This window comes from Eschrichtius robustus, chromosome X (genome assembly GCF_028021215.1).
Source record: "Eschrichtius robustus isolate mEscRob2 chromosome X, mEscRob2.pri, whole genome shotgun sequence".
Taxonomy (NCBI): Eukaryota; Metazoa; Chordata; class Mammalia; order Artiodactyla; family Eschrichtiidae; genus Eschrichtius; species Eschrichtius robustus.
Window position 1 is genome coordinate 95,120,169 of NC_090845.1, and position 20,531 is coordinate 95,140,699.

The window sequence follows — 20,531 nt, forward strand, 5'->3', positions numbered from 1 at the left end:
TGGTCTCTAAGTCTGTTATTAGAAATTCCTTCTTTGAAGAAAATCCTGCTATTTGTGACAACGTGGATGGACCTTGAGGGCATTATGCTAAGTGAAATAAGTGACAGAGAAAGACAGATGCTGTAGGATCTCACTTATATGTGGAATCTAAAAAAAAAAAAAAGAGCTCATAGATACAGAGAACAGATTGATGGTTATCAGAAGTGGGGATGGGGATTGGTGGGTAAGATGGGTGAAGGGGGTCAAAAGGTGCAAACTTGCAGTTATAAGATAAATAAATCTCGGGGATATAAGGTACAGCATGGTGACTATAGCTAACAATGCTGTACTGTATATTTGAAAGTTGCTAAGAGAGTGGATGACGGAAGTTCTCATCAGAAGAAAAAAGAAAAAAAATTTGTAGCTCTGTGTGGTGGTGGATGTTAATTAAACTTATTGTGGTGATCAGTTTGCAGTATATGCATATAATCAAATCATTATGCCATACACCTAAAATGAATACAATGTTATATGTCCATTACATCTCAGTAAAGAAAAAAGAAATCCCTCTTTTTGGACTGAGACATTATTCTCTTCAAGTGGCCTCTTTGAAAATGGAGTTGGAACCATAAACATTACCAGCACTTATAGCTGGAGAGGTTGTAGGTGATGTCTGTTTTCTAAGTTCTGCCTTTCTGTGTTCTCCAGCATTCTAACGTGAGAGTGCTTTACTTTGATGATCAGGACAAAAAGAAACTTCTTTTTAAAGCAATTAGAATATCTCTCAATCCAGCTGTAGTTCCCTGAGCTGTCATCAACCAACTGATGCAGAAGGAGAGGTGAACTGCTCCAGGGACAAGCTTTGCAGAAAGTAGGGCTTCAAAGGAATGGCTTTGCCACCTACTAGAGCCCTTGGGAGCTGGGGGTGAGGTGTGGAGAGGAAAGCAAGTATCTCAGATGTCTGTGAGGGGCTGTGAGACCAAGGGGTGGAGCAATGAGACTGGCTGACAGAAGAGAGCTGTGGTGGCCTCTGTCACCCCCAGAGCAGCACATCAGATCCTTCCTTGTGCCTGAGAACCCCACCTATCTGATCCCACAGAGTCATATGAAAGGTACCCTCAAATAAAGTGTACCATGCACAAGACTCTTGGAGCAAGAAGTGGGGAACGGCAGGGCAAGGAGGGGTTAACTCAGGAGCTGCTGTCAGTCTTGACCCTCCTAATCCTCTCCTGCAGTTCCAGCCCCTCCCCTAAGAAAGATTAAGTAAGAATCCTAAATGAAGCCTTCTTGCCCAACCCCTGGGCCATGGAGTGTGTTGGCCTCATGCCCAGAAGACAAGTTCAGCTGGCCAGGCCTAGAGTTCTCTGTCCCTCCAGAGACACCAGGGCTTGACTTCTAGGACGACCCCTCAGAGAGAGGAGTTTCTTTCAAAGCTGCCTGCTTCTAACAACAACTGTTCAGTCTTCTAGATTTATCAAAGTGGCTTCTTGTCCCCATTACCTTAGTTGAGACTCAAAACTTTGGAGACATTTTTCTCATCAAAACTAGGGCCTGGAGAAGTGAGGGGACTTCCACAACAGGTCCCCAGCAGAACCGAGATGAGAAGTTAGTCTTGGTTCTCAGGCCAGGACTGGTTCTCTAAACCCCCTACTGCCTCACCACACAAATCAAAGCAGAATGTAGACTGGCTCAGCACTCACCCACTAGCTATTTCATCCACCCCTGCCTTCCTGACCCTGGCTGAAAGCTGACCCCATTGGGCCATTTCTCCCAGTTGAATAAGCTCCAAAAACTTGTTCTTCCTCCTGCTCAGCTCTGCCACGTCAGACTCTTTAGAGATTCCAAGCCTCAGTGATGGCATTTTTAGAACTCTGCCTTCCCCCTGCCCCAAACCACCTTCCTACTTCCTCCTACCGAGTCAGGACTGGCTCTGGGGAGAGGCTCTCCTCTTGGGGCCACTGTCGACTCCCATGGGAAACCTAAGCCGGGCTCTTCCGTCACCATCCCAAACCCTCAAGGCAGCTCACCAACCCTCACTGAAAGCTCAGATATGGATAGGGAGTACAAAGGGAAAGTATTTAAGCCAGCTTGGGTGGGAAGAGTGGTTAAAGGAAGGTTTCAAGGAGAGGATGAGTCCTGAAGGATGACTAGCAATTACCCACGCAAATGTTGGATGGTTGAATAGCATGCTTAAGGGTTTGGAGACACAGAGAAAGGCAACTTCAGATAAGGACACACGTTCAGGTATGGTTAGATTGTGTGTGTGTGTGTGTGTGTGTGTGTGCGTGCGTGCGTGTGCGTGCGTGCATGCACATTAGAGCATAAAACATGAGGGTGGAGGTTATTGGTGTGAGATGAGCCTGGAACAAAAAGCAGGAGTCAGACATTGGAGGACTTTCCTGGTTTCCAGGGCTAGAGAGTTTGAACTTCATCATGAAAGCAATGAAGAGGTCCTGAAATTTTTTAAGCATGACAAAGAGATGGGGTGATACTAATGATTCGATTTCCATTTTAGAAAGATCTTTGTCTGCTGGATGGATAATTGATTGCAGGGGTGGGCAGAAGTAGAATTAGAGAGACCAATTTGAGGTGCCTATGAGATTTCCAACTGGACAAGAGATAATACAGGGTTTGAACCAAAGTCTAGGCAGTGCAGATGGAAAGAAGTGGATGCATTCAGGATGTATTTTGAAGGTAGATCTGATAGGACTTCATAACTGGTTATAGGTCAAGAAGAGGTTAGGAACCAAGGATGACTGGCTTGGGTTGCTGGATGAGTGATAGTCCCATTGAGATAGGGAACACTGTGTGAGGAATAGTTTGGGAGTGGAGAGAGAAGAGTGAATATGATTTCAACTTTGCAAAATGTTGAGTCTGAGGTGCCATTAAACCGTTCAGATGGGCTCATTCCAAAGGCAGTTGCATACACACATCTTGAGTTCAGGAGAGAGATCTGTGCCAGTTATATGGATTCAGGAGTCATTGGCATAGAGATGGAGTGGATGAGGTCACCCATGGAGGATGTAAAGAATAAGAAGAGAAGTCTAGCTGAAACCCTGGGGTGGGGGAATAGTCAGATTTATAGAGTGGGTAGAAAAGGAGGAAGTTATAGAGGAGACCCTAGAGGAATCATTTTGAGGAGCAGGGAAAACTGGGAGGGATGTTACAGAAAATGAGAAGACAGTTTTATGAAGGAGAGGGACAAGGTGAGATGACAGAGATAGGACCACTGGATTTGGGGCAAGGAAATTGTTGGTAACCTTAGTGAGAACATTTTCAGTGGAGGGCTAATGGCAGCAGCTTGCCTTCAGAGGGTTGAGCAGTGAGTGGGAGGGGGAAGAAGTAGAGATATCAGTATTAAATGGCTTGTTTAAGAACCTTGGCTTCAAAGAGAATGATGAGGAGAGGGTGATAGCCGCATAGGTAGAGTAGGAAGCTCAAAGAGAGTGGTAGGCATTTGAAGTGGTCACCAGCAGATGCTCACCAGGGACAAGTAGAAGGACTTCCAAGCAGCTCTGAAAGCCCCACAGAGATGCACAATCATGATCAGGTAGAATTGTGCCCGTTTTAGCAGTAAGAAAACCAATGGCTGGAAAAGACTTGCGCAGTGTCCCCACTGATGAGTGACAGACATGAGATTCAAGTGGATTTCCCTCCATACCTCCCGTCAAATGTTTTCTTGCCTCTGCTCTGCACCGCTTGGCATCCACATTGGCATTGTCATATCCATCACTGATGAGTAGTATTGACTATCAACCACGTGCCCAATGCTGTGGAGGCACAACAGAGGTTTCATATATGATTTCTTCCCTCAAATTGTTTAGAATTTGGTTGAAGAGACAAGATAGTCAACATATGCACAAACCTATAAAATGGTGAAACTCCGTCTCTCTCTCTCCCTCTCTCTCTCTCTTTCCCTCTCTCTCTTTCTCTCCTGTGTTCCCCACTCCCTCTTCATTTCCCTTCTTTTCCTCTGATCCTCTCTCTCAATCTTCTTTCCCAATATTGCGCAGCCCTGGTCCCTTACACTGAAGTGTCATTGACTCATTTAGAAAGTCTATATCTTATAGTCCCTGAAACCTCTTTATCACTTTTATTTACTCATTAAGAGGACATTTTTGAACACTGGCTTTGGGTGTGTAATGGGTGGGTAATGCACTGTGCAAGGCACTGGAGATACAGAGGTGAATAAGATAACAGTCCTTGCCCTCAAGCAGCTCACAGACTAGTGGGGAAGAATAAGGATATAAAGAGGAGAGTGCAACATAGTGAAATAAGTACTCTCTGTATCTCAGTTTTCTTATTTATACAATAGGGATTAGTACCTACCACAAGACGTTGTTGTGATGATTGAATTAACATGTATAAAGTGCTTATAATGGTCACATAGGACACACTATGTTAGTGTTGCTATTTTATTAGTAGTAGTAGTAGTAGTAGCATTACTATGATGGAGCTAAGTAAAGACAAGATACCATAAGAACACAGAGGATGGGAACTTGACCCAGGCTAGAGTAAAAGACATCTGAGCCCTAAAGGATGAGAAGGTGCTAAACAGAGAGAAAAAAATGCCAGGCATTCCGCATAGTAGGAGCAACCTGTGGTCAGGTTTGGAATCAAAAGGCAACAGGACATGATTGAGGAACTCAAAGTAACTTAGTTCAGCAAGAGCATAGAACATGTGGAGGGCAATGGCAAGAGATGAAGTTTGACAGGTCATAGAGTCCAGACACGTTTGGACTTTATCCTTTAGCTGATGGGGAGCCAACTGGATTGTTGTATGTAGAGCAGAAACTTGATTAGGTTAGTGCTGAAAGATCACCTTAACAACAGCATGGAGAACGGATTGGAGGAGGCAAGACTGGAAATAAGACCAGTTAAGAAACTGTTGCTATAGTCCAGAGGAGAGAGGATGATGAAGCCCTGGACTGTGGAGGTAGCAGTGGGGATGGAGAGAAGGATGCCATCAATTTGAGGTATCTTCAAGAATTGGTGAGACTGTGACAGTAGAAGGTGAGCGGTAAGTGTGAGAGAGGTGTCAAGAATCACTTCCAGGATTTGGGTCTGGTGCAAGGAGATAAATAGAGGTATCACTCGGTGACCACAGGGAACCCACGGAAGAACTGTTTGGGGAGGGGTACAATGGGAGAGGTGATGAGTCTTCTTTTGAACATGTCCAATTTGAGATGCCTGTGAAATTTCCAGGTGGACATTTTATTTTATTTTATTTTTTAAAATGCATTTTATTTATTTATTTATTGATTTATTTTGGCTGTGTTGGGTCTTCATTGCTGCGCGGGCTTTCTCTAGTTGTGGCGAGCGGGGGTTACTCTTCGTTGCGGTGCGTGGGCTTCTCATTGCTGTGGCTTCTCTTGTTGCGGAGCACGGGCTCTAGGGTGCACAGGCTTCAGTAGTTGCGGCACACGGGCTCAGTAGTTGTGGCTCGCGGGCTCTAGAGCGCAGGCTCAGTAGTCGTGGCACACGGGCTTAGTTGTTCCGCGGCATGTGGGATCTTCCTGGACCAGGGCTCGAACCCGTGTCTCCTGCATTGGCAGGTGGATTCTCAACCACTGCGCCACCAGGGAAGCCCCCAGGTGGACATTTTAAATAGGTGATTGCTCTGGAAGTCTTGAAGCTCAGGAGGAAGGTCTATGCAGATTTGGGAGTGCCAGTGGATGAGTAGGAGGTTATGTCATGGGGGTGGATACGTTTGCTCAGTGACAGAGTGTACATTGAGCAAAGGATAGACTTCTGAGGAATACTCACATTTAAGAGATGATTACAGAACGAGAAATCTTGAAGAAGGCTAAAATGGAATAGCCAGCTTGTGGTGGGTTGAAAAACTAGTGGGTTGGAGGGTCTTGTAGTGGATGGAGAGAAGGATGTGCCCTTGACCCTTAGTGTCTTGAACCTTGATAAGAGTCGGGGGCGGTGAGCGGGGGACACTCATTGAACACTGCAAAATCCTGAACAGCTCTGAGATTCTAAAGGATTGACTCAGATGCCTGCCTCTTACCAAGTCCCCTGAATAAGGTAGAGAAGCTACCTTTTCCTTTGTCTCAGTGCCCCTAACAAATAGCCTAGGGAATGTCAGGGCTCCCTCCGGGCCCTGGAACAACCTTTCCTGAATCCTGAATCCTCCCACATCACCCGAGAGGCCTAGGGATGGTGGCGCAACTATTAGGAGAGCAGACAGGAAATGTCTGGGTGTGTTATACACATGGGAGGCCTCAGGCTAGCCTGTGGAGGGGGATTTGGGCAGGGCTGGGAGGACTTGAACTCTGAGAGTGTAGACAGATGCTTCGTTGCCTGCCTCAACCTGCCCTGGAGTCAACTTTCATCATGGGCAGGATGACCCAGGGCTAGAACATTACTCTCTAGGCTGCTGGAGATTCAAGAGGCCTCTAAGAACCTAGAGACCAAGGCTATACCTTAAGGCCTGTTCCTCCTACTCCGGTCTCCTGGAGTTTGGCACCGGTGTGCAATTGAGGGGCCCCGTGGCACTGTTGCCAGGTAATGCGTTAAACAGCAGGCCTTGGAGACGGAACCAGCCTACAGCCTGACCTGGAGTTAACACAGTCACCACAACCGACAATGGCATCACCACCTTCTCGGAAAGCAGCCACCTGTCTGGCCCCTCGCTTTGTCCGGCTGCCAATCTAAAGCATGTACCTACGCAGGAGCCGATGACATTTTGGCTCCACTTTCAAAGTTTTTTTTTTTCTTTCTCATGTGTTATTTCTAAAGATAACAAAGGTCAAAAGGCATCCAGCATTTTCTGGTTTCTCATAAGCTTCTGGTCAATATTTAATCTGGTTTATGGATTTTTTTAGGTCTTCTAGATGCCTTCTTGAGCCTGCTCGTGGCCACCCACAGACACTTGTAAGGAGGAGAGAAGTCGGCCTGGCACAGACACTCTGAAATGAGGGATTAGAGGCCGGGATCTAAGGAGCAAGAGCTACAGCCAGAAGACGAGGGAGCAGGCCCCTGAAGACGCATCTACTGAGAGGTCTGCCATGGCCTCTCTTGGCCTCCAACTTGTGGGCTACATCCTGGGCCTGCTGGGGCTGTTGGGCACCCTGGTTGCCATGCTGCTCCCCAGCTGGCGAACAAGCTCTTACGTCGGTGCCAGCATCGTGACCGCAGTCGGCTTCTCCAAGGGCCTCTGGATGGAGTGTGCCACACACAGCACAGGCATCACCCAGTGTGACATCTACAGCACCATGCTGGGCCTGCCTGCTGACATCCAGGCTGCCCAGGCCATGATGGTGACATCCAGTGCAATCTCCTCCTTGGCCTGCATTGTCTCTGTGGTGGGCATGAGATGCACAGTCTTCTGCCAAGAGTCCCGAGCCAAAGACAGAGTGGCGGTGGTGGGCGGAGTCTTCTTCATCCTTGGAGGCCTCCTGGGCTTCATCCCTGTTGCCTGGAATCTTCACGGGATCTTGCGGGACTTCTACTCCCCACTGGTGCCTGACAGCATGAAATTTGAGATCGGAGAGGCTCTTTACTTGGGCATTATTTCCTCCCTGTTCTCCCTGGTAGCTGGAATCATCCTCTGCTTTTCCTGCTCGCCCCAGGGAAATCGGTCCAACTACTACGATGCCTACCAGGCCCAGCCCCTGGCCACTAGGAGCTCTCCAAGGCCTGGTCAACCACCCAAAGGCAAGAGTGAGTTTAACTCCTACAGCCTGACAGGGTATGTGTGAAGGACCAGGGGCCAGAGCTCGGGGGTGGCTGGGTCTGTGAAAACCAGTAGACAGCCTCCCCCAGGGCCACAGGTGAGGGACGTTGCCACTGGATCGTGTCAGAAGGTGCTGCTGAGGATAGACTGACTTTGGCCACTGGATCGAGCAAAGGCAGGAACGGGAGCTGGTGTGACAGCGTGCAGGCTGAACTGTCAAGATGCTTGTCAAGCCAGACTTTCTGTTTCCTTCATCTTGGCTCCCCCATCTCCCACCCTGAGTTCCCAACCCTCAACTCCACTCCCCTCCCCCCCGAGGCCAGGCCCCAGAGTCTCCCCTTTACCTTCTGCTTTACCTGGGAATCCATCCCCAAACCCACGAATCACATGCCACTGACTGACCCTCTCTGTGATCAAAGACCCTTCCTCTTGCTGAGGTTGGCTCTTAGCTCATTGCTGGGGGATGGGGGGGGGGTGGGAAGAAGTGGCGGCTTCCGTGGGCATGGCGCTAACCTCCTTCTCAAGCCTCCCTGCAAAGAACCTGATTGGCCAGTAATGGGCCCTGGAGCCTCCTCCATCCCACTCTTGTCATGACTCCACAGTGTCTAGACTGGTTGGTGTATGAACTGAAATAAAGCCATCCCACAGTACGGAGGGAACAGAGAGCAGCTGGGTGTAGAATGAGAGGGAGAGGGTGTAGCAACTGGGTGTAGGATGAGAGGGAGAGGACAGCCTCGGATAAGAAGCCGAGGACCAAAAAAAAAAAAAGAGCAGAATCATGGCCCAGGGCTCTAGCCCCCGGCTAGAGGAAAGCACAAGGCAAGAAACTGTGGTGGAAAGCTCAAGGCGGCGGCAGGCTCTGACTCTACTGAGAAACTCCCTCAGAAGCTCCAGCTCCAACGTTCACTGAAGCCCCTGCCTCCCTTTGACCTGGCTAACAACGAGGCTAAAGGGCCTGCACAATGGTTTCTTTAGGAACGGGATACTGGTTTTTGTAGAGATGGCCCTTGGCTGGGGGATGACAGCATGGGAGCAGCTGGGGACTCAGGAAGGCACCACTCCTTGATGCTGCCCGAGAGAGAATAAGAACTTGGGTATCTAAGAAGCTGGGTGGACATGTGTGGGAACCTCAGTGGGTATTTCTATTGGGCCAGAGAGGCAGCCCCCAGAGAGTCTTCAGGCCTAACAGAGAATCAGCCCAAAGGCTGAGATCAGGCCCCCGGGGTCTGCCCACAGAGCACTGCAGAGCCTCTGAAAGACCACAGCCCCAGGTGGGCCCCCTGTCAGCCACCTTCATATTCTCTCCACCATCCTTTACCAGATATGGTAGAGCTGCTAGAAGGCATCCAAGGGCTCCAGCATGGAATGATCACGCCCAAGGTGCCGTGGCCCTCATCTGAGTGATAGCTGAGCTGCTGCCTGGGATTTCAGTTGAGATGGAAGAGTCGAGAATGATACCCAGGCAGCCGGTTCCAGCTCCAAGGTCTAAAAATGCCCCATTTCCCCTGGGGGGCGGGGCGGGGTGGGAGTCACGAACAAACGGAAAGTTTGAGCATGACCAGCTTCTGACAAGCTCCAGTACACCTCCCCAAACCTCAGTGCCAGCAGGAGGGGCCCAGTGACTGTCTGTGACATGCCTTTCACAGTTCTACCTTCTTGCCTATATTTAAGTTCCTCCCCTAAGCGGGAAGGCCCTCTCCCCTTAGCCAAGTCTTCCTCATGCTTGGAGAAGTTGCTCGGCACCACCTCCTTCACTGAGCCTCCTCTGACCACTCCGTCCCTATCCTACCCCTCCGTCCTCCAACCCTCAGTGTAAAAATCACTCTTTGATGCTTATCATTCACAATTTTTGATGGATACTTATCTTTCCATGTGCATGTAACTGATTTCACAAGTACATTGTAAACTCTTGGAGGGTAGGGGCCGTATCTCAGACTTGTCTATATTTCCCAGACTATCTGTAAGAGTGCTGGGTACACAGTAGGTGATCAATAAACACTTGTTGATTGAGTAACTGTTTTATTAATACAAATTAATTCAGACAGGGCAGGTGTGACTGAGGGAATTGGGTGAAGGGGAGGGTAGAATGGAAATTGGCCTTTCTCCCCACTGGGTGGATAGAAAATTCAGACTTTACTGGAGACGTTAAGAAAGCAGGACACGGGGCTTCCCAGGTGGTGCAGTGGATAAGAATCCGCCTGCCAATGCAGGGGACACGGGTTCGATCCCTGGTCCGGGAAGATCCCACACGCGCAGAGCGACTAAGCCCGTGCGCCACAACTACTGAGCCTGCGCTCTAGAGCCCGCGAGCCACGATTACTGAAGCCCGTGTGCCTAGAGCCCGTGCTCCACAACAAGAGAAGCCACCGCAATGAGAAGCCTGCGCACCGCAACAAAGAGTAGCCCCCGTTCGCCACAACTAGAGAAAGCCCACGCGCAGCAACAAAGACACAGCACAGCCAAAAATAAGTAAATAAAAAAAATTAAAATTAAAATTAAAAAAAAAATAAAAAGAAAGAAAGCAAGACACCCTCCCTCTCCCCAGGGAAACATTAACCTTTTCATAACATCCAGGGATCCTCCCGTCTCACAACAGTTGTTTCATTTATTTGTTAAATGGCTATGTGTTTATTCCGTTCACCTCTGAGTCACCATTATGAGGAAGGTGAAATAGATCAGAAAATCTTCATTTGGCAGATGGGGACACTAAGGCCCACATCAGTAAAGAGATTTTCCCAGGGCCACACCGCTGGTGTTAGTGCCCCAGTCTCCTGACTCCCAAAACAGGACATTGCCGATCCAACAGTATTCACAGCCAAAACGAAGAGTCTGCCAGAGGTCCCAAGTTGTCTGAGGAAAACAATGTGTGTGGCCAGCAAGGTAACATCGGGGACACATATGCTCTCCTGGTCTCCCGTGAGGGGAATCGGGGAGAACAGGCCCAACTCCCCGAGTGAACCACTTGGAACTGCCCCTCCTGCTGCGCTGGCCACTGGGCCAGCCTGGGCCCAGCTAGCTGTCCCATCCCAGGGATGCCAAGCTTACATTTGAATAAGACATGACACCTTAGCTCCAATTCCTCTACCTCTGGAGGTGTAGGAGTTTGGGAGGCCAGTGATTTGGCCCTGTTCTAACCTCACTGGGAATTAACCAAGCTTGATTCTTAAACATGTTAACTGTGGCTACACTGACAAGAATGAAGCCCTACAAGTCTCAGCTTCCCCAGTCCCCAGACCTAGCGGGCCTCAACGCACAGGAGCCTGTTATAAGAGGCACTACGCTTGCATTCTTGAGGTGGGCCTTTTTTGTTGCAGACGCTAGGACTGCAGCATCCAAGCCCATTTAGAGGGAATAGTGGCAGGTAGGAGTGAGGGTGGAGAGAAAGGGCTCTTTGGTCAGAAGTTTAATAAGAGGTCATGCCTCTGCTCTGGTACCAGGAAACCTGGAGTCCTTGACTGGGGGCCACGGAGGTTGGAAAATGGATTTGCCTTCCTGACTCTGCTGTGCTGAGTGGGCAGCAGTCTGATATGGGCCCTGATGACCCACCACCTGGCAGCCAAAGCACGTTCAGATCCACGATTTCACTGCATCCTCCAAACACCCCCAGTGAAGCAGGTCTTTTACAGGAGACAAAACGGAGGTCCGGACAGGTGAGTAAATTTCCTGAAGCCACGGAGTGTCAGAGTCTGAACATAAGCTTGGAAACTCTTCGCACAGCAACACGGGTCTGGGATTTTGTCTCAGAAGGTGTAAGAGGGCCCGTTGCTCTTCAGATTCCTGCTGCCCTCCTGCCCCTGTCTGTCACCGCAGTGTAGGGGCTTTTGAGGAAAATAGGGCACAGAGTTTCCCTTCCTCTTAGGTTGAGGCTGGCTGAGAGGTCCTCCTTCCTTTTAATCTGGGAGGATTCTAGGGAAGGAGTTAGAAGTTCATCCTCAACTAGAAAAACTAAGGCAGACCTGATAAAGATCAACTGTTCTCTTTGGCTGGTTGAGCAAGAAAAGCCTCGCTCTAGATAGTTTCCCAGAGTCAGGGTCCAAGTTGAACAGCTTTCAGTTCACCCCATCGCCTTCCATCATAAAGTAATTTAGATTAGCCACAGACCCAGGGGATAGTGAAGGCCATTATGTTTATTCCCTGGCCTCATGGTTCTGACCCTTGCACAAGGAGAGATGTTTCTGCCCTCCCTCATTCCTCTGATAATGGCGTGACTCATATTTTCTCCCCCTGGGGGCCCTAGCGACCCACTGCTATGTGATCATTAATAGGGGAGGAGGAGGCCGAAACCGGCTTCTTGGTGGAAAGACAAACTCCAGCTTTCTGCGAGACCTGCATTCAGCCAGTCAAACATTCGGCCAGCTCTCTAGCCGGCGAGCTACCAGCCGGCCCACACTAACTGCGCTCTCATCTGGTGGCAGGCAATGTGCTGAAGGCTTTGAGGGTGACGAGGGTGAACAAGGTAAAATCTGTGCCTTGTAGGAGGCGGCAGTTGATCTAAGGGAGACATAAGACATGCACACCTACCTGTGGTACCAGGCGCGATATGGTCTGTCCTGTGAGAGATAAGGAAAAAGTGCCGTAAGATGGGGTGCGTCAGGGGCTAGTTAAAAACGGTTTGTGAATCCCTTCAAATCCCAGCCCATAGCAAATGAGGGTCTGGCACTGCTTGAGCTTCTGGGGGAAGGACGATCAAAAGAAACTGCTTCCTCCAGCTGAAGGACCATGGGAAATAGAGAAATAGGGGAGAGGGCAGTGCTAAGGTGGAAACAGGGCTGCACTGCACAGCGAACCTAGGAGCTCCTTGAGTTTTCCCTCACGGGACACCCTAAGTGGCTCTAACGGCAAGAGTGACACTGGGGCTCAGCCCCTCCCCCCTCATCTCCTTCTCCTGGGCAGGGCTCCCGGAAACTGCTGGGGGCAGCAGGGGCTGTGCCCACCCAGGTAACCTGAGGCCTTTTGGCTCTGGAACAGAGGACAAACACAGACGTGGGAGAAGGGAGAGAGGAGAGAGGAGGGGCCCAGTGCTAAAGGAAGCCAAATGAGGCCTCGCAGGGTCAACTGTTCTCTCCCACTCAGCCCTAGGCTCACGGACGGGGTATTCTTTCGTGCCTGCAGCTGCCCACTCCGGGACATGGAGGCCCCGGGCTGGGAAGCCCATGGGCTCCTCCTCAACTGGCTGAGGCCTGGCCTTCGCCTAGCCTGGTCTCGCTGCCTGGGCGAGCGGCTCCCAGCTTTGATGAGAAGTTATGTTATCTCAACGGGAAGGAGGCGGGGGAGACCTCGAACAGGAAGTCCAGCAGGTTATCTCTCTCTTTGGCCCTAAGTGATGGCTCCCCACATGCTGTGATGTGATCACTGATAAAATATTAACAGGCTGTTATCAGGCACAGCAATACAGAAGCTGTCACCTGACTACCCCTCCACCTCACACAACCTACTACCTTCCTGAGAATTGCAGCTCAGGGTTTCCTAGTTAAAACTTGCCTACAGTTCCCTGCTCTAGGCCTCACTTCTCCACAAGACAAGCAGGAGTCTCTTAGGGTTTGATGAAGCAGGAAGTCACCATACAAAAGGGCGAATCATCAGGTGCTGCTTGTCTGTCATCCTGGACGTCCCATTCCTCCAGAAGAGCACCCTCTCACTGCTTCACAAGTCACTTCCCAGGAGGGCTTTGAAGAAGTTTCTCTTCGCAGACATGGCCTCGTGGAGAAAACACTGAGAAAACTCACGTGCTTTCAAACAGATATTAGGGAGTGTAACGGGATGTGAAACTAGATGCCAAATGAGTGTGAGTAGTGTGGCAGTCAACCCAGCGTTTCAGGGGTTAATTCCTTTTCTCCAATAGCACCTTCAGAGTCTGTGATATTTGACAAAGTTCTGTTTGCGTTGCTCAGGAGAAAGGCCAGTCACACCAAAAGTACAAAGAGAAGATGCTCTTGACTTGAATTTGTCTCTGGAATTACCCAACTGGATGCAAGAAGACGGATCGGCAGCCCCACAAAGGGTATCTGATGACATTGTGAAGACCCTGCTCCCTTGGTTTTAAAGGCACTGAACGCCCTGATTAAAAAGCAAGTATATTTTCTGGGAAGAAACATGCATTCAGCCACAGATTGACCATTAACGCCAGAATTTGCACTAGTTTCTCAGTTTAGCCCTTGAAGGAGCCAGAGTGAGAAGATGAGTCTAATGAGTTAAAAAAAAAAAAAAAAAAGAACACTAATTCAGGGACTACGGACACTGGAATTTGGGGGACCAGGGGACTTCTCTGAGTAACACACACACCCTTCAACTAAATGGTTCAACAGCTTTAAGAATGGAGATGAGGTAGGACTCAAGAGAAAGGCAGACAAGATGAGAAAGGTGGTGCCATCTTCCCCTTGGCAATTCCAGAGGCACCTCGTGTGGTTAATTTTACTCTTCCATGTGTAATAATAAACCAATATGTTCTCAAGTGTCACTTTCTCACTCCCGAAGAGATTTGCCCAACTCAGCACTGTCTGAGGGTGTGGTGCAAAGGAGCCAGTGAGAACACTCAAAGGCAGAGGCCAACAAGTCCAAGACCTCCTGGAGTGTAAGAATAGGATCTCGGTGGCTGTTTTGATATCAGGAAAGCTGCCAAGTGACAGCTCTGAGTGAAAACCCAGTCAAGAGGAAATGAACTTCCACGTTGTTTAGAGGGATATTCGTTACAGAGTGAACGATTTCCTGATCATGAGGGCAGTTAAACATTGTGTGGGATTGTGGAATTTTCTTCCTTGTAAATTCCTATTAGTGTGGGCTCGCTGTAGCATTTTCTTATCAAGAGGTAGAAGACGAGACTGATCGTTTTCAAGATAGTATGGTGTAGTGGGAAAAGAGCCTGGAGGCTCGTTAGCCACACACTCTAGCTGTGTAGTCTTCGGAGAGTCACTTCAATTCTTTACGCTTTAGTTTCCTCATCTGTAAAATGGGGATTATACCTGCCTCTCAGTGTGGTCATGGCATATAGTAGGTCCTCAACAAATGGTTAACTGTATTCTAAGCATAGGTGACCTAAAAAGTCGTGCCAAAGTCACACTAAAATGTGTGTGTCTTTGGGGAAAGGAGGCAGACAAAGTATATTTTCTACCACAGATCAGAATCTGCATTAGCAAGGGGATATTTCTTCCCAGGACAAAACTTCTTAAGATTCTTCCCCAAAGTCTGAGTGAATACCTTGAAGATTTTGAATAGGCTTCTACTCATCAGATTCCATTAACAGAAGCCAGGGGCAAAATAGACTTGAGAAGTTGGAGAGGAAAGAGGTGGTGATGGCTCTTTGACCTTCATCCAGATTTGTAAAAATCTGAGGTGGAACAGAATCATAACCCATCACGTCCCACCGCTAGAGAAAAGCTTAGTCCAGGGGAACTGCAAACTAGGCTTAATTTCCCAAACTCAGCAACAAGTGGGGAGATTTCATTAGCCACTTTCCTAATTCATATCCTACGAAGGCTCCATTGTTGAACAGATTTAGAGCAGCCCCGCTCTTGCTGGCATTCCAAGCCCTTGGTCCATTCTGTTCCTTATGCTCCAAATCGAATAATTCACCATTCCTCAAACCTTCTTGGGCGTTCCCTTATTCACCCCACACCCAGTCTCGTGACTTTACTTATACTATTCCCTACACCTGGAAAACCCTCCCCACACACCTCCACCTTTCCAATCCTTACAGGTTTCCATAGCCCATCTGGAAGATCAGGCCTTTGTGAACACCTTCCTGAGCCTCTGCCTAAAGTCATCTTGCCTGTCCCTGAGGACTCAACGGGCAAATGTATGGAATGTGGCACCCAAACATTTGAACTACTATCTAAAAGTGGGTTGGGGATTTCTGGAGATTCACATCAAAACTTTGGGTTTAGATATAGAGGCAAGTAACAAAACACATTTCTCTTGCAGATTTTACTTTCCATTAGAAAATGAATGCTCTTTATGTCTCACTTAATGACTAAAGCTTTAACATACCCAAGAGTATCTAAGTCAATTCTTTCCAGTTGTGTAGTTTATTATCCAACCACGTGCCCTGACTTTGGAATCAGAAAGTATGGTTCCTGAATTTCTTCTCTGCCTAAGATAATTTATGAGTTAAGGATGTCCTTGTCACCAAGCACAAGTTATTCTTTTGGGGAAATTACACTTGACTTAGCTTGAGCTCACCCCTAGCTTTCCTGAGCATACCCCAGTGCTTTACTCCTAACACAGTACTACAGAAAGAGGTTTTAATGCATAGTACAGAACTCTGAAACATGTTCTATCTGGAGATTACTCTTGGGAACTGAGAGCCTGCCAATTAAGCCCCTCTCTCTAAATTGTTACCCCAGATTATTTGCAGTCTCTGAACTTGGGCAAGCAAATCTTCCTGTCCCCTGGGGCCTCAAAGTCTCTGAACTAGTCCTCTGGTAGGTGCCCATGTGTTCATCCAACAAGCATGTACATACAGTTGTCCCTTTGTATCTGTGGTGGATGGGTTCCAGGATCCCCATCGGACACCAAAATCCAAGGATGCTCAAGTCCCTTAGATAAAATGGTGTTCAATTTGCATAAAATCTATACACATCCTCCCGTATACTTTAAATCATTTCCAGTTTATAATACCTAATTCAATGTAAATGCTATGTAAATAGTTGTAAATACAATGTAAATGCTATGTAAACAGTTGCCTGAATGAGGCAAATTGAAGTTTTGCTTGTTGGAAATTTCTGGATTTTTAAAAAAATCTATTTTTAATCTATGGTTGGTTGAATTCGTGGATGCAGAACTCACAGATTTGGTGGGTTGACTGTACTTGTACTGATTTGCTAACTTGTGCGGGGAACTTACAGGTATACCTCATAGATATTTCAGGTTCAATTCCAGATCACTGCAATAAAGTAAATATCTCAATAAAGAGAGTCACAGGAATTTTTGGTTTCCCAGGGCGTATAGACTTATGTTTCCACTATACTGTAGTCTATTAAGTGTGCAATAGCATTATGTCTAACAAAACAATGTACATACCTTAATTAAAAATACTTTATTGATAAGAAATGCTAACCATCATTTTAGCCTTCAGTGAGGAACAGCAAAGATTGTTGATCACAGATCACCGTAACAAATACAATAATAGTGAAAAAGTTTGAAATGTCATGAGAACTACCAAAATGTGACACAGAGACATGATGTGAGCAAATGCTGTTGGAAAAATGACACTGATAGACTTGCTCCACACAGGGTTGCCACAAACCTTCAATTTGTAAGAAAAAAAAAAATCGCAACATCTGCAAAGCGCAATAAAACGAGGTAACGAGGTATGACTGTATTTCCTTGAGGTGTGTTCTGTCTGTCCTTTGAAAGAGGATAGCTCCTCTTTCTTCCCTTGAAATAAACTATCACTGCTCTTGGGAAAATGAGCAGAAGATTCCTCAGAATTTTTTTCCCTTTGAGTTCTCACTCTCAAGATCTGGTCTCTATAAACTTCTTCTGATTACATTCTGTAATTTTCAGTATGTTAAAATTGAAATCTAGGGAGCCTCCTTGTGATAATATTCAAATATTTGTGGTAAAGGACACCCATATTCCCTTTCTCCTTGATAGCCTAATTATCCAAATCAAAGATCAGCTAAAGAGAAACATTAGGCCTCCCATAACCTGTAGCACTTATTGTCTCCGGCTTTCATTTTCAGAATTTAATGCCCAGGATTGTTGTCTACCTCACTCATACTGTATTTATCCAACCCCTTCTACAAACGAGGCACTGTTTCAGGCTCTTGAGGGAGATGCAGATATGAACAAAACACAGTTTCCATCATTAACTCGTTCAGTAACAACCATTGATCATCTACTGTATACCAGGTACCATGATAAGCTCTGGGGTACAGTGATTGGCAAAAACAGGCGTGGCCCTTCCCCTCATGGAAGTGAGGGAAAGCAGAAACTGCGTGTTGTGTTCTCCACTGTATATCACACAGCACACAGTAGGTACCCAATAAATATCTGTTGAATACATGAAATTAAACGGCCAAATATGTGACTGCAAATTGTGAGAAGTGCTATGGATTCCACAAAACAGGAAAAAGTGATAGAATTGGGTAGAGAGAGAAAAATGGCTGCTGAGGAAGGCCTGTCTGAGAAAGTTGACACGCTAAGGCCTGAAGGATGAGGAAGAGTCCACCATGCCAAGACTGGAGACACAGCATTCCAAGAGAGGAAACAGTATGGGGAAAGGCTCTATTTAAGTAAGAGCCTGAACTATTTCTGTGGGAAAAGCACAGTGAGCAAGGGGAAAAGTGAGATATGAAGAAGAGTTGCAGGAGACTAAGTAGAAGAAGCAGGCAGGGCTCTTGTAGGACATAGTAAGGAGTGTGGATTTTATTCTAAGTGCAATGAGAAGTAGTGGAAGGGCGTTAAGCAGGGAGTCACATGCTCTGATTTGTACTTCTTAAAAAAAAAATCACTCTGGCTGTAGTGATAAGACAATTGTGGGAACAAGAGTGGAAGCAAGGAACCAGTTAGGAGTTGCAATTATCTATGGGAGATGATGGTAGTGTGGACTAAGGTAGATGTGGTAAAAATGAGCGGAGTCAAGATACACTTTGAAGACAGAATTGACCGACTTTCTGACAGACTGGATGTGTGGGACTAGAGGAGGAAAATTAAGGATGACTTCCAGGTTTCCAGCTTAAGAAACTGGGTGGGTGGAGGTGCCATTTTCTAAAATGAGTAAAATTGGGGGAAGGAACAGTTCCAGGGTGTGTGTGTCACTGTTTATTTTTAACATGTTTTATTTGAAATGTCTGTGAGACCTAGAAGTGTAAATGTCAAGTAGGCAGCTGAATTTATTTGAACGTGGGGCTTTCTAATGGGGAACACAGGATAAGGACACTCGTGATAAGAGCCTAAGTGACACAAAACTTGCATGTTCAAAGAAAATGTCGTACCTGGCTAGGTTAATCGGAGGAATTTTCAGGAAAAAAGGTGATTTTAGAGCCAAAGGAAGGATAATGAAGGAAAATATTCCAGGCAAAGGGGATGGAACACGGCAAAGATGGAAAAGGAGAAAATCTCAAGGCAGGTTCAGAAACTGAAAACTAGTTGAGTTCGGATGGAACACGGTTCGCGTTTGGAATGTTGGAAGAGTCTAGAGAGCAGGGTTGAAGCCAGATGGGAATTGGTACCGCACTCGGCGGGCAACTGAAAGCGCTCGCAAGTAGTTGAGCAGAGGCCTGACTTGATGAGGTCATTAAAAGCAATTTAGTGACAGCGAGTAGAGTAGACTGAATGAACAAGAATTGGAGACAAGGGAGGCCAGCTAAGAATCTGTCAATTAGGAAGGCATGAGGTAGTAAGGACCTAAATGTTGACTGTGGAAATGAAAAACTGAAGGAGAATTATGATTATGTTAACCTAACAGGATAGCCAGGACGAGGCGCCCACTTCTTTTTTCTTTTGCCTCCACGCTAGGTCATAACCTCTGCTAAGGCTGGGTGACACTTTTCAATCGCTCCACTGCTGCATTTAACTTTGCTTAAAGGGACCTCACGCTGGTGAGGTTTCATTGTAAACAGGTAACAGAGAGGCAGCTCTGGTACCGCCGGGAATGAACTCGCACAGGTAACTCTCGCTGGAAGGAGCATTTTGGGGTTGAGGCCACAGACTAGGAAATGGGCTGCGAGTAAGCACAAGTGGAGTTGAGTTAAACTGTTTCCCCTTTGTTCATTTTAAAGCCCAACTGCCTGACCTCCTTCCTACTCTGCTCCACCGCTGACCCGGCACCAGCCCCGCCCACATCATCTCTCTCAGGCTGACTCTCCAATGCTCTGAATTTCCCCCTGCACCACCCTCCCCTCCACATTGTCCCTATCTGTGCGAAGTCCCACCGTTTCAAAGCCCTCATCTGGAGAACAAGTATCCCTGAGAGAATGGCTGAATGTGCTACCCGCCTTCTCAGTAAACTTATATTTAGACAACCAGGGCCTTCCATATCATGCTCTGTCCGACATGAGAGTTCAACACATGGCAGGCAAGAGCCAGCAGTGAGGTGAGGGAAGGGGGCGGGGCTATCTCTCAGCACTCATTCTACTGGTGAAGCGTGGCTCTAAGCCTCCCCCTACTCCCTTGCAGTCCCACTGGAATATCTATGATGGGCCTCCTTTTTAAAAAGTTCAAGTAAGTTTGGGAGAGTCTTCTGAAGTAACTCTGCAGAGGAGAAATAAAATGACCACCCAAAACATCCCTCTGGACTAGCCAATCCTTTTGCGACTGCTTGATCCCACCTCCTTTTTCTCCATTACTTCCTATTTTTCACTGATGGTATATTTTTATGTGTTCATTGGTCAAAGTCTTTCAAAGAGTACCTTGAACTCTCCAGAGAGTATGCACTATATAAATACAATAAAGAAATGAATAAATAAAATGGCTACTTTTAAAAGAGTGTAAATTTTACTATTTCTGATAATGTGAGATCTACCCCTCACTCAGCACTAGCCTGAAGAGTAGGTAGGTAGGTGTATTCTGAGGGATATCAAATAGATCTCGCTGCTCTAAAATACCTCCCCCCCCCACTACCTTAAATCCCACAGTTGTGCTGATACACATTTTAAAAATTTGAGCCTTGAAGATTTCTTTTTCAAGAATTCCTTATTAAAATGCAAATACCACAGAGGGGGGTGGGTAGGTGGGTCATGATTTAACCTTAGTTCCCTTTACATTAACCCATCACTCCTACCAGACACATTTTTTACATTCCAGCTTTTTCCATGCTTTCTTTCATGTTATTCTTCCAGAGGTAATGCTAAATACAACATAAATTATAAATACAAAAATTACCTTATATTTTCACAGTCTTTCATTTGATATCTAAATCCAAGCCTAC

General features: G+C 47.1%; 1 protein-coding gene across 2 annotated transcripts; it reads left to right on the plus strand.

The window, feature by feature from the left end:
* Positions 1–4,801: 4,801 nt before the first annotated feature.
* CLDN2 (claudin 2) lies at positions 4,802–9,677 on the plus strand. 2 transcript variants are annotated; one of them, XM_068533331.1, is made up of 2 exons: positions 4,802–4,999; positions 6,813–9,677. In XM_068533331.1, the coding sequence occupies exon 2, from the start codon at positions 6,996–6,998 to the stop codon at positions 7,686–7,688; it is 693 nt and encodes a 230-aa protein (XP_068389432.1). In that variant the 5' UTR covers positions 4,802–4,999; positions 6,813–6,995; the 3' UTR covers positions 7,689–9,677. The 2 variants fall into 2 exon arrangements, with proteins under 2 accessions (XP_068389432.1, XP_068389433.1); XM_068533332.1 differs by having other exon boundaries at positions 4,817–4,992.
* Positions 9,678–20,531: the final 10,854 nt, after the last annotated feature.